This window comes from Poromitra crassiceps (assembly GCF_964638095.1).
Source record: "Poromitra crassiceps genome assembly, chromosome: 7".
In the NCBI taxonomy this organism is placed as follows: domain Eukaryota; kingdom Metazoa; phylum Chordata; class Actinopteri; order Beryciformes; family Melamphaidae; genus Poromitra; species Poromitra crassiceps.
Window position 1 is genome coordinate 45,261,969 of NC_139628.1, and position 14,701 is coordinate 45,276,669.

The window sequence follows — 14,701 nt, forward strand, 5'->3', positions numbered from 1 at the left end:
CGACACAGTCCCATGCACACGAGAGCATTTAGGAGAACTGTCTGCATCATAACGTCGGGATGGAATTTGAGCCGACTGAAAGATCTGACTGAAAGTCAGATCAATGTTCCTGGCTTCTCCCCCCACCAAACAGGATGTACAGGACGGGAACCAGCCAATCACAGGCCACCATCGGCTTCATCTCTGAGTAATTAGATGTGGCATCGACTGCAAGGCCCTTCTGAAGCTACTTAAGAAACGTCTGGACACTGTATCTATCTCGCACACACAACGGTGGTGGTAGTAGATTCCAACATGGAGGGAGTTTGGAAGTACAGCAGGTGAAGTTAATTTAATATTGGAGTGGTTATGATGAACCCGTAATAGTTGGTGTTAAAAGGATTAGACTCGCACGTTGTTGAGCAAAATCTGCAGGTAAGAGTATAGGCAACTGGTAACACTGTTGCCTCAATGTTGGCTTTCTTCTTTACCTTGTAATTTATTGAACTGAATAATTTTTGATGGGGCAACGGATACTGTTTGATCACTCTGCATGAGTCTGAGAATGATTAAATATATAAATATGCATGAAAACTTGTTCCTTCCTTTTTGCTTGACTATGAATCTTCGAGTGTATCTAATTGTTTCTTGAAACTCAACCCACTTCAACCCATTCGGGAGCGTAATCTTTCGACTGAAGTTAATCACAATTGGAGTTTCAAGGTATTTTTAGTGATGATATGCGTAGAAAGACAAGAGGCATATTTGCTTTTGTTCTACCCCATTCTTATTAGTCACAGTAATTCTGAAGCAAAACACATAGAGTGACACCTGCTGGCATAGAGTGACACCTGCTGCATTTAATACTGAGGGGAATTCTCTGCGGGAGATCACAAGGAGTCGCCTGAAAGACTCATTCACAGAATCACAACACATTGTCAAGCAAGAGCTAACAGAGAAGGACCGGCAGCACTTTAGAAATAGTGAAAAAGAGAGAAACACTTGCGACAACTGTGTGCGAGGAACACTCATTCAAGGACGAAGCCAGCATTTAACAATATGGCACTGGAAGTCTGAATTAATCTCTCCACTGGCACAAATCAACAGAAAATATCGACTCATGTCTCCAGACTGGCATTCAAGATTTCATGTTTCCTAAATAAAAACTTGGCGTGCTACATACAAAAATCTTCAGCAACTGAGACATCTGGCCAGAGAAAGGAGCCATGAAGGAGGAAGCATGCGGGATTAAAAAAACAACAACAAACACATCAAACTCGCATCAGAAAAGATTCTCAGGGTATCTTTTGTTTCTCCACTGCTGTCAAGTGAAAACCTCATTATGCCCGCTTTTTTGCTGTTATTCTTTTGATTATTTTATTCCCACTGACAGTCCCGGGACTCCAGGGCGCAGAATCCCCTCCACCCCGAAAACAAATATATATCCTTTCAAAAGCAGCACAGGCATCAAATGGAAATAGTTTCTTTGGGAAATATGAGGTTTCATTCGACAGCAGCATTTTCAGCCCGTTCTCATTCCCAACGGGTCAAATCCGACCCGAAAGGTACCCTTTCTTCTTTCTTCGGTCGAGCCGGGTAGTCCAACATAACTTCCCACGTCTGAAAGCGACGCCACGGGGATTGCAACATTCAAGTAAGCTGCGGCTCGGTTGTAGATAGGTATCTACGTCTGGTGCACGCTTGAAAAGTGGTTAAGGACCGCCCCCTAAGACCAAAACAAAATGCCTGACAGACATGAATTGACCAAACACGGAGAGCGTGATGCAACTCATGGGATGGTACATTTTGAACGATGCCCCAATGCACGCAGAGAGCCAGACTTGCCCAGCCAATCAGATTTCTTAACAGCCGTGACGGGTGGCATCACTTTGACATTGTGAAAGTTCTGTTGGACTACCCTGCACATCCAAATATGACGAGGGAGGGTACCTTTAACGTGGGTATATTGCGCACAGGGGTCGTGACCCAATGCAGAATCGGAATGTGACTCTCTGGGGTGAGAATGTGTTTCTGCTACATTCATAGTACTGCAGGAGGATAGGGTATCTATCAGTGCACTGGTACAAGACAGTACTGTATATACTGAAAACAACACCAGAGCAATAACCATAGGACAGTTACTGATATGAAGGTAAACATGACAAAAATATAACAGTCCATTCGTTCAAAGTCCGTTCTAATTATAACTGTCATTTCAGCTGTTTCTTTTGTTGGCAAGATGCTTGCTTTTGCCAATACGTTCCAGACGGTTACTACAAAATCCACGAGGATGTATGGCTTTTTTTCTGACATGAAAATTGGTCCTATAATTGGTCCATCGAAATGTATTTCAAGACAAGATCATAAACGATACAAAGCTGAGCCTCTCAGAAAAAGAAGACAGTAGCTTAGTCTGGGTGGCAGGTTTTACATTCTTGGCAATAACAGCACCTCTTTTTTATGTTTTGAAGAAACATAGGTTATTATATAGACAGCCATTCTAGTCTGCAGCAAAGTGCGCTCAAACATATGAATCTGTAAATCGACTGACTTCAAATTTCCATCCAGAAAATACAATTATGCGATTTTTTTCTTTCTTTTTCATTATAGTAAGTCATTAAAGTAGTCATGATTTTACAGTATAACACTCTGGGTCGACATACAGTATCATCAAAATGCAGAGATATTTTTTTTTACATAGAAAATCACATACAAAGACATTCCATTTTGAGTTCACATTTCTCGTCACATTCATAAGTGTTTGGTGGAGGGAAGTTGCTGTTGGAGTTGCAGTGTGTGTCCACTGTGGGGCAGCATGTATGTAGGTGTCCCGGCTTGTGTTCAGTGCAATGTCTTCTCCTTCTCAGTCTGCAGGGGCCATCAAACTGACATACTGGAGCGCACTCCGCCTCTGACTCCCACCGGCCACAGGAGGCATTCTGCAACAGAGACCTGGTGACTTCCATAGGCTTATTGATCAAAATCACACCTGTACTAGAAAGAAGACTGTGAAGCAATGAATATTTAAAATGTTAAAGGGAAAATCCACCCTAAAATACTTTAACACTGTTAAACACCAGCTATTGGTGATGCACCTTGCAGCGATAACAATGGGCCTTTTCCACAGCAGCCATTTTGTGTCTAAAAGGCAGGGTAAACATAGGTGCAACCAAAACATTAATGAGGCCCCCAGCACTGGAACACCTAAATGGATTGGAAGTTGCAAACCCTCATTATGACCTCGCTTTTAGACACAAAATGGCTACTGTGAAAAAGGTCAAATAATCTAGCCACACTAGTCTCAAATAGACCAGAATGAATGCAGCAACAAGACATTGTTGTGTTTTGACTCAGGGGCTGCGGCCGCAATTCACAGCTGAATGATCACAGTTTCAGGCTATTTATATATACCCACACACCCACCTATGACTGACTGCAACAAGTTCATGCCTGTTCTCTGGGGGTTGTCGAAAGGCATTCTGGGAAATGTAGGAAATCACTAAGTGAAGTAGAAGCAAACGAGGCAGGTTGAGGGAAGCGGGTAGGAAAAGAGTAAATTACAACACGTCCATCACAAAACAACCCCTGCAATACATTGGACATGACAGGATGATGATATAAAACAGTGTAAGAGGATCCGAGGGTGGATTCCCACTTTCCCCTTTAACTCATTGAGTGCCAGCCACTTTTGGAGAACGGACGCTCCCAGTGCCAGAGTTTCAGAGCGTTTTCAGTGATTTCTCGAGGCCCACAGAATATTGTGTGATATTACTATGTAAACACCGAACACGCACAAAGAACGAGGAGACTCTATTGTATCATCAGCAAAAAAAAGTTTATTGATACCATTTTCCGTTCTTTAGTTATGAGCCGGTCAGCCGGAGAAGATAGGTTGTTTTCAGCAAAAACAGGCGTTTCAAATTAGAAGCTGAGATATTCAGCCTTTTGTGAAATGAAGCATTTCAAGCACATTCACTGACTCTGAAGCTAATATTTTCTGATGTAGTGACGTGGTGTAGTTGTGTGGTGCCCTGCGTGCCCCACCCCCCTCTCCCCCCCCCTCAGCTGCAAACTCCTCCCCAAACTAACACACAGCCTCACGCCCCCATTTGTCTATTTTCGGAGTGCTCCGTTTTTGTGCGCCGGCTCCCAGCGCGACACCGAAAAGCCAAACCGGACTGCTGAGAATGGTTTGGCCCTTCGGCGTCGGGTGCTGCTTTTCTGGCGGCTAATCGTGTGGAGAAACGCAGCAGAGACAGAGGGGCTCAGTTGTGGGCGCGGATTGACTGCTGTTCGCAGCCAACGTCAGCTCCAGCCAGAGCAATCTATATGGCTCTGGCTGCAGCATGCATCGGTTTCTCTTTCATCACGGGGCTTTTTCCTGCTGTTTTCCTGACCTTTCTCTAATCTGGAGAGCACTGTCGCCACCTAATGAGTCCGTAAAATAGGTTATACACCTTCAATAGCTACAATATTTGTACAGGAGATGCCTGAGGCTTTGATCCACATCCCACCGTCAAAAAACGCATTTGACGCCGATCGACGTCATTGGCACTCAACGTTACTATTTACTTTGACGCCAATCGACGTCATTGGCACTCAATGAGTTAACAGACAGTAAATCTCTGTCTTACCTGGTTATAGGTGGACATCAAACACTCCTTCTTCCACTGCCTCTAAATCCTCTTCAGCAATTACTGATGGAAAGAGAAAAAGGAGACAGACAGTCAGAGAGTGAAATGGAAATACAATAACTATTGAAGGGTCATCATCTGGCCTGCTTATACAGCAGGACATGGTGTATGGGAGGATCACACTATTCTCCCCAGGTCCCCTCTCTCATGAACAGGCACCCCGACTGGCCAGAGGAGGCACTAGTGCAGCGACCAGGACACATACCCGTAATCGGGCTTCCCACCAGCAGACACAGCCAATTGTGCCTGTATGGACGCCCGGAGGTAAGACGGGGGCTTGAACCTGCGACCCTCATGTTGGTAGGCAGAGAATCTACCGCTGCCCTACCCACCGGACGCCCCCGTCTGGACTGCTTCTGATTCGGCCTCTTTGATCAAGCAGGTTCACATTGATATAGCAACAACAAAAAGCAACTAAAAAGCCTGGCTTTGAAGGGCCATTCATTTACATTTCCACTGCTGATTACAGGCTATCGTATGAGAATATCTTCAAAATGGCACCGCTCCAAATGCTTGGAGGAAAGACAAAGGCGCTCTCCGAAAAGTGGGTGTGTCACAGTGACATGGCCGGGGTGGTGCTGACGTGCAAATGAGTGATGAAAATTGCTCTAAAGCTGTACTTTTCTTCTCAAATTGGGACGCTGGACTGTGAGTTGGGTGTTTTCCAGTAGCCTTTATGACATTTTATTTTTTATCTTTCTCATTAGGAAACCTGCAGGAAAACAGTCTTATGCCACATTCAGGTCATATAGTCTCTCAAGCCAGTCTATCTATCCCTACATTAGGCTGAAGTTGGGGGGAGGGGCTAACTGAGGGGGAGGGGCTAACAGTGTTAAGGCTTCACTCCTTCCGTGTTCAGAGAAGAAGAAAATGTTTGCACAGTTAAAAGTCACGCCTCGAGTCTTTTCACCTTCACATCATTTCACAGCAAACAATGATCAGCTGATGAATGTAAGACACAAGCAATGTGGTTGTCTGCTCAGAGATGCAGTAATACAGCCAAGATATCCATACAACATCGATTTATTTTATATTCCAGAAATAGTTGGATATAGCTTAAATGTGAAAAAGCAGGAAATAGTCACCAACAAAAGTGTAGAGAAATGTTAAATGATGGAGTTTGAAGTGCTTTAAGGCAGGCACTCAGAGAGAGGGAAGGGAGAAGCAGAGAAACAACAGCACGTACAGTTATAGGACAAGCTATCCAGGAATCTAACCTGGAATCTTCTGATTGGTAGTCAGGCACGTTATCTAGCACCTTGTACCAGGTACAGCAGTGAAGACGTTTACGCCTCTCCAACACTGCGTGCAGATGTCTGGTGGTTTTGTGTTATGAGTAATACTGCGTGGAGGAATGCATGTCATAACCTCTCGACACACACAAGGAAATGGGCTGATATTACTGTATGTCGAGATAAAAGCAAAGTATGACTTGTCCTTCCACCAGAGGAACGCCATGACACGGTTTTGAACCTGGGTTGCTGCAGCCACAATACAGAGCGGCACTATACGATCACGGCAAGCCACTTCTACAAAGGAGCTGCGTTTGAGCAAGGACCTTTCAACATCAAGGTAGCGGTAACATTCTCTCTTGATTTAACCATGCTGCTTCTTTGCTTTGTTTTTTAACGTTGCTAATTCACGCTTTCGACCTCTATCAAAGCGCTGAGGACAAACATTCTGGGAGTTACTATGCAAAAGTGTGACACTAACAAGAGACATATTCTAAGCTAAATGTCAAATGTATTATTATTAAATAATATTATTGATTATGAAGGAGAAAATTGTACTCTGCCATTCCATTAGCCTCAACGCGAGACTCATCAGTCGTTCTTCCTTCTTCGTCTCGGATGCGCGGCCCGGAGCTCGGCTTAAGAGAGAAAGACAAACCATACTGTACGTACCTGTCGCTTCAAAATCTGCTGAAAGCGACCAGCAACTCTCCCCTAAAAGTTGATCAAGTGGCAAAATGGCACAGCTTGATTTTAAAATAGCCCAATAACAGCACGACGTGGAAGTTGGCTCGCCGTGATCGTATAGTGGTTAGTACTCTGCGTTGTGGCCGCAGCAACCCCGGTTCGAATCCGGGTCACGGCACACCTTGTGTTGTCTGACCTTTCAGCTACCCCTGTGCTTTTACTAAGGCCTGCTTTAGAATTATTTTCTGAACACAGCTCTTCTCTGTGTGAAGAGGATACTGGCTTATATCAGATGCAAAGATGACACGAACATTCCTCAGGACGGCTGTATGAATTGCAGCAGAAAAGCAGACTGATGGTGTGTTGACGAGGTGTAAGTGTGCTCCCTTCCACTGTGGCATAAGGGGCTAGTGGCGCAATGGATAACGTGTCTGACTACGGATCAGAAGATTCCAGGTTCGACTCCTGGCTAGCTCATTCTTAGCTTACACAGCTAACAACTTATAAGTTTATCTCCTTTTCCACCTCTCTCTGAAAACCCACCTAAATACAAAAGTACAGCTTAAGACAATGCTTGGAATGGTAGCCTCAACGCCAGACTCATCAGTCATTCTTCCTTCTTCGTTTCGGATGCGCGGCCCCTATAGCCACTGGGAGGTCGGCTCAAATGGCTTCACGCGATATACACGTTATCAATCACAATAAAACTGTATCTACCTCTGACACAATGTTGTTATCCAACCCAACAGGGCCAAGGTACTCCGAAATATTCTGTAGTTTCCCATACCGAGACATTATTCACAACCACTGAGCACTGAACCGATACATCCGGCGCTGTGGAGCAGTTGAAACCCAAAACGACACAGCTGAAGAAGGCTGTGTCTGAGCTAAAAACTTTGGCACTGGCTGTTGAATAATGTCTCAGTATTGGAAACTACGGAATATTTTGGCCCCATTGGGTTGGATAACAGGTAGGTAGGTACAGTTTTATTGTGATTGATAACGTGTACATCGCGTGAAGCCATTTGAGCCGACCTCCCAGTGGACCCGCGCATCCGAGACGAAGAACTCGTGTTGAGGCTACCATTCCACCAGACCATGAAAGGACAGGCAAGCATTGTCTTAAGCTGTACATTTGTATTTAGGTGGGTTTTCAGAGAGAAGTGGAAAAGGAGATAAACTTAGAATTTGTTAGCTGTGTAAGCTAAGAATGAGCTAGCCAGGAGTCGAACCTGGAATCTTCTGATCCGTAGTCAGACGCGTTATCCATTGCGCCACTAGCCCCTTATGCCACAGTGGGGGGGGGGCACACTTACACCTCATCAACACCATCTGCCTGCTTTTGTGCTGCAATTCATACAGCCGTCCTGAGGAATGTTGGTGTCATCTTTGCATCTGATATAAGCCAGTATCCTCTTCACACAGAAGAGCTGTGTTCAGAAAATAATTCTAAAGCAGGCCTTAGTAAAAGCACAGGAATAGGCAAAAGGTCAGACAACACAAGGTGTGCCGTGACCCGGATTCGAACCGGGGTTGCTGCGGCCACAACGCAGAGTACTAACCACTATACGATCACGGCGAGCCAACTTCCATGTCCTGATGCTCCTGGGCTATTTTAAAATCAAGCTGTGCCATTTTGCCACTAGATCAACTTTCAGGGGAGAGTTGCTGGTCGCTTTCAGCAGATGTTGAAGCGACAGGTACGTATGGTTTGTCTTTCTCTCTTAAGTCGAGCTCTAGATTAACAGTTTAAATGTGAATGTCATTCTCGTGCTTATTCCTCCATGACTTGAATGCAGCATGAGTTTTTGCCATGCTAAAGAAAATTAAAGGTGTGTTGTTGTTTTTGATTCTTTATAGAGATGGAGAAAGAAAGAGTGATGGCTTGAGTCAAATCTAGGGAATCATGCACATTGGCCAACTGACACCAAGCTGTCCCATGTATGCGTTAAACTTTCAACTGTCTATGTACTTAAAGAAAAGGCACTTTTAAAGAGCAAAAAGTGAGTGAAAATGCATGGGTGCGCGGGCCTGTGTGCATGTCACCTGTGTCACATGGCTGTGCGGGCCTGTGTGCATGTCACCTGTGTCACATGGCTGCGCGGGCCTGTGTGCATGTCACCTGTGTCACATGGGTGCGCGGGCCTGTGTGCATGTCACCTGTGTCACATGGGTGCGCGGGCCTGTGTGCATGTCACCTGTGTTCTGCAGGCTGGGCGGGGTGTTGGCGGGCGGGGGGAAGCTGTAGGATCGGGCGTGGATGCCCGGTGGCGACTCGTGGCTGATACTCTTGGTCCTCTTCCGGCACTCCACCGCCAGCCGGCCCCGGCACGCCTTGTGGCAGTTCACCCCACAAGCTGCCCCCAGGGAGAGAGAAGAGGGAGGAGGGACCAGAGTCATGATGATAGTTTTGTATTTTTCATTTTGTTTTTATTTCATTTTTCATTTTTGTTTTCAATTCAGTTTAGTTTCCCTTAGTTGCCAGAGTTGGTTTGCTCGTTTCAGTTTTGTTTTTATTGTTTAGATTTAGTTTCGTTTTTATTAGTTGAACACATTTCTTATGATTTTTGAAATGCTTTCCAAAATCACGCCAAAAATTGCTACCACAAAAATCATAAAAGTGGTGTTGATTTGTGAAGATCATCCTGCAGGGTTGCAGCTTCATAAACTTTTGTTAACCACAGACCTTATTTCAGGCATCTAAACCAAATCTCCATACAAAAAGCCCATTGACTTCCAGACAAGGGTAGCAGGGCGATGCTTCTGGGTTAGCCTACAAAAATACGTCATCCCTGAGATACTCTATAGTACCTTTCAAGAAGAACTACAAAGGATTGGTCATCAAAACTGGTGCCAGGAGTGAAATATGGAACCACTTAAAGCTGACAAAGCCCATCCACTTCAAAACCCCTGTGCAAAGGTTGCTACAAAGCTGTCTCAGTCAACACATTCATTGCTTGACGATTTTTCTTTTCTGCTGGTTTTTCATAGTAGTATTGAATTTTTAGCTATTAAGCCAAGTCCAAATTCATTCAGGGCTACTGAGGTGCCTTGCAACTCTGAGAAAAATGTCGATAACAGCAACGTTGGCCGTGACGGGCTTCTCTAGCGCACACGTGCTAAAGACACTGCACTTTTGCACAGCAGTGGGTGAACAATGCTAATGACGCTGAATGGCTAGGGGGTTTCTCATTGACTTCCTCTGGTCTCATTAATGCACTGGAACAAGCCGGAGCACTCCCAGTCAGACTGTCACAGAGATCCACTCCACTGCAGAGCACTCCCAGTCAGACTGTCACAGAGATCCACTCCACCGCATAGTGGAGAGGAGATGGCGGAGCACAGAGCTCAGGTGGATGAGGCTTTGGGGTCTGTAATCTGTGAGAATGTGTCTGTCAGCTGATGGGTTAACATCCAAGTATCACCCTGCAAATTAGGATGTATTGATTTAGAACAGCTGCACTGAAAAAACGGTCAGAACTTTGTCAGATCCAAGGAGGACTCCGCTCGGCTGTACTTGACCAAAGACTGCCTGCCGACCATCATTCACAGCTAAAGATTTCTTTGGGACAACATTAACTCATTGAGTGCCAAGGACGGACATGTTCGTCATTTCAAATAGTAACGTAGAGTGCCAAGGACGGACATGTTCGTCAATTGCGTTTTTTGACGGTGGGGCGTCGATCAAAGCCTTCTGCCTCTGATGTACAAATATTATAGCTATTGGATGTGTCTAACCTATTTTACAGAACCCTTAGGTGGCGACAGTGCTCTCCACATAACAGAAAGGCAAGGAAAAAACAAAGAAGAAGTCGTTATGGAAACGGAAATCGCATCGCATCCGTATGCATCGATATGCTGAAGCACGTTACTGCAGCTGTGCCTGCAGCAGCCAATCTGCTCCCACAATTGAGCCGCTCCGTGTCGGTTGCGACAGCAGATCCGCACATCCACACCGTGGAGTTGTTATTATTCTCAAGTGGAAGCATCGTTGCCGGTGACAAACACACGCGGAACGCTGTAAAAAAGCAGGATGTCGATGTCCCTTCACTGTGCGCACAGCAAACTCAGCAGAGAGCCACCACAGACAGGAGGAGGAGTGTGCAGTTGAGGCGAGGCGGGGCGGGGCGGGGGGGGGGGGGGGGCACGCAGAGCAGCACGCAACACCCAGACAGACCCAGGCAGCAGGACAGGATTGACAAACGCAAGCCAGAATATCCGATGCCCACCAGCAGCAAATCAAGACCAGCAAGAAGCTGCAACCAGCAGCGCACGCAGGGGCCAGCGCTGCTGGTTGTAGCTAAAAATATTATTCTGCCAAACAAAATTCCCTGGCCTAAACTGTTTTATTGAAGGAAATTATTTTTGAGGTGTGACTACATTAGAAAAGATTAGCTTCAGAGTCAGTGATGTGCTTGAAATGTTTAATTTCACAAAAGGCCAATTATCTCAGCTTCTAGAAAAAAATTGCTGTTTTGGGATGAATCAAGCTATCTTCTCCGGCTCATAACTAAAGAACGGAAAATGGGATCAATAAACTTTTTTTTGCAGATGATAGAATAGAGTCTTGTCGTTCTTTGTGCGTGTTCAGTGTTTACATAGTAATATCACACAATATTCTGTGGGCCTCGAGAAATCACTGAAAACGCTCTGAAACTCTGGCACTGGGAGCGTCCGTTCTCCAAAAGTGGCTGGCACTCAATGAGTTAAGAGGGACAAGATGGCATGGTCTGCATTCACCTTATGGCGAGAGTATGAGAGTATCACGTCCTCTCGTCTTTCCACTGACGCAGACCCAGAGAACGTCTGCCAACAACCTGGGGTTTGGACCGCATTAGCCGATACCTCAGAAAATCTCCCTCTTTTGCACAGCCTGGTGTTGGCAGGCAGGTATGACATCACATCCTGGTGTTGGCAGGTATGACATCACAGCCTGGTGTTGGCAGGTATGACATCACAGCCTGGTGTTGGTGGGTATGACATCACAGCCTGGTGTTGGCAGGTATGACATCACAGCCTGGTGTTGGCAGGTATGACATCACAGCCTGGTTTTGGCAGGCAGGTATGTCTCCACGCCGCACCAGCCCAGTTGACCAAGTCCAACTCTTTTGTTCCCGTTTTGCTGCCAACAAATGTCCCCCTGCGAGGGTTTCCTGTCCACCCAGCCAATCAGACGCCTCCCCGCGCCGCGCCCCAGTTGCCATTACAAATCAATTCTTGAAAGGGGGCAGCTTAACGTTTGCTTGACAGTTGGGTGGAAACACAACCAGTGTAACTTTGTTAAAGGGAGATTATCACTGCTTAATTAGTTAATTGATAAACAGTTAATTGGTGTCAGTATAGACTGTAGAGGGAAACGGGGGCAGTTGTGTGCGTTTGTGTGTGATAGTAGTGGGGGGGGGGCTTGCCAGTTCTGAATGTACAATTGTGAAATGCGCCAGCTTATTCAAACATTGATATATTGTAATTGGAAACCCTGAAAGGGCAAACAGTTCAATATTGTGCTTATTGTGGACACAGTTGAAAGGTTTTATTCAGCTATTAGTTAATATGATGCATTTTATATTTGCCATGGTTTCTGTGTTGCATTTAGTCAATATGCCGTGTTTTTATCTACAGAAGGTGTGTGTGTGTGTGTGTGTGTGTGTGTGTGTGTGTGTGTGTGTTTTTCCTGTGATGCTGGAAATCAATGACGTCAAAAAGAATTGCTAATGGAGGCTATATGTGTTTATTTTCTGTGTGTGTGTGTGTGTGTGTGTGTGTGCGCATGCGTGTGTGTGTGTGTGTGTGTGTGTGTGTGGGGGGGGGGGGGGCATTACAGTCAAGTCTGAAAGCTTTTGATGTGATGTAAAACCACTCTGAAGACAACATGGAAGTGAATTGTTCCCTTACCTTTACACTTGTAGCCTTGCTTGTAGAAGCCCCATATCTACAGAGAGGGAGAGAGAAAGAGAAGGACAACAGGGTTGGACATTAATTGGTGTCCTTTCAGTTCCATGAAACAAGAGAGATGTCAAAAACCAATAACTAGAGGAAGACTGGAGAGGACAAATCAATAACTAGAGGAAGACTGGAGAGGACAAAAGACCAGAAAAGGAAGCTGCACGATCGCTGGACAGACGACCTGTCAATCACACCCCAAAATATAGTCTGTTTTATTGGCTATTTTATCGGAGATGAGACCATAATTGACAAAATGAACATCATGCTGATGCTGTGTTGAAGAAGACTTGAAACTAGCGATTGAGACATAAACTCATTAGGAAAGTGTTTACTGAGGTCATAAATCAAAGTGAGAAGTACTGTAGCCTCATTTTCCCATTGACTTCCATGCAATCGGACTTATTTTTGCAGCTAGTGGAGTCGCCCCCTGCTGGCCATTAGAAAGAATGCAGGTTTAAGCCACTTCCGCATTGGCTTCCTCTTTCAACGACGGAGGTTGCCCCTTGGAGCAGAGATAGAAAGAGAGAGGGAGAGAGAGAGGGAGAGAGGGAGAGAGAGAGAGAGGGAGAGAGAGAGAGAGAAGAGAGAGAGAGAGAGAGAGAGAGAGAGAGAGAGAGAGAGAGAGAGATCAAGCAGCCAGTGGGGAGCCCACAGCCGGTGGGGGAACAATGACATGAAAGAAGCGAGCTGGAGATCACACACAGCCCGGGCACATCTGAGAGGAGCCACAAACTATCTTGACCTCTTCACACACACACACACACACACACACACACACACACACACACACACAAACACACACACACACACACACCTGGATGCGTGTATATATACACACACAGACGCACACACTCAGTGGGAAGCCGCACAGACAGCAGCCTGAGCGAGGCTCTTACGGTTACGAGCGGAACACCTAAACACAAGTATCATCCTCGCTCTAACTACACTGACTGACCTGCACTACCTCTGTACATGGCACTACCTCTGTACATGGCAAAACACAATGCACTACACACAAGAGGTGGAAAACAACCGCAAAAGTGGAAGGAATTGTATTGTCTGAGGGAACATTTTACAAGTCCTATACGGGCTGTGGGGCCTGCCAGCCTACACAGCGGGGGAAGACCACCAGAAATAATCTCTGCTCCTTTCTACGAAGCCTTCATGAGATCATTGGTTGGTCTTTTGAAATATTGATATCATGAAATGTGTTTTGGTCTTTGTGGCGCATGGTGACGTCACCACCTGTTGTACTCTATAGAAGCACCAATGACCAGCCAATAAGCAGATGGCCAGTTCAGTACCCTACTTTTCACCAGTAGGTGGTCAGGCTTCACCACAGATTTGAATTTGGGTTTGGTTACTCGCTAACGTCATGGAGGTTAATGCATTCAAGATTAAATCTCCCTTGGACTAAAATACAGAGATGTCATCTTCAAATGCATTTCTATCTTTTCCTACCAGGCTTTTAGAGGGCGGTAGCCATCACGTGCCTTTCTGTCGCTGCTTAATTGCACGCATATTCCAAGAATAGTTTGATGATATGGCAACTAATGACAACTCGCTAAATGGCAGATAGAACTCAAATTCCCTGGCTTGGCCTGTTTTGCACCTTACTGCTCACTCTTGCACTTTTTATGATGCTACCTTTTGCACTTTGTGATACTTGTTCATTGCCCTGTGCTTTTTTGTGCTTTTTTGTTTTATGTATGTAGCTGTAGTTTTATCTTGACTCTTAAGTGTTTGTTTGTTTTTAGCCCTTGTTGTTTTATGTGAGGATTTTTGTGCCTGTTTTAGTGTTTGTGTTGCACTATGTGTGTTTTTAGATCTTCTGTCTGCAAACCAATTTCCCTGCGGGGACAATAAAACTACCTTTGACCTTTGACCTTTGACTTTAACTCTTATGCATTGTGGAAAATTTCCACTTGCCACCAATTCATTTGACATGAACATTAGCTAACAAAAGGAAAGATTCTGGAAAGATTGAAACGAACGAGTGAGCAGGTAGAGTTGTGTGTCTTGACGTTTACCACTGGGGTTTTTCAGGGATCAAACAAACCACCCCTGGCGCCACACTACTCTAAGTCAAACAGACTGTGTGCAGTCATCTATAGCAGGTTATCAAACAGGAACTGTGTAACTTCACCAAGTGCCATTGTAAAACTG

General features: G+C 45.3%; 1 protein-coding gene across 4 annotated transcripts in view; it reads right to left on the reverse strand.

Moving 5' to 3' along the window:
- Positions 1–769: 769 nt before the first annotated feature.
- The window catches only part of LOC310780031 (RAS guanyl-releasing protein 2-like), a 65,369-nt gene continuing 51,437 nt past the window's right edge, over positions 770–14,701 (reverse strand). Inside the window, exons 14-18 of one of the 4 annotated variants that reach the window (XR_014552894.1) lie at positions 12,485–12,521; positions 8,791–8,949; positions 4,614–4,676; positions 3,403–3,478; positions 770–2,918 (exon numbers count right to left, since the gene is read on the reverse strand). Coding sequence is in view for 2 of the 4 variants with exons in the window: in XM_083640567.1 (XP_083496693.1) it covers positions 4,618–4,676; positions 8,791–8,949; positions 12,485–12,521 (255 nt within the window). In the remaining 2 variants the exon portion in view is untranslated. Of the gene's footprint in view, positions 2,986–3,402; positions 3,479–4,613; positions 4,677–8,790; positions 8,950–12,484; positions 12,522–14,701 lie in introns of all 4 variants that reach the window. The other 3 variants (XR_014552895.1, XM_083640567.1, XM_083640568.1) reach the window with 3 other exon arrangements.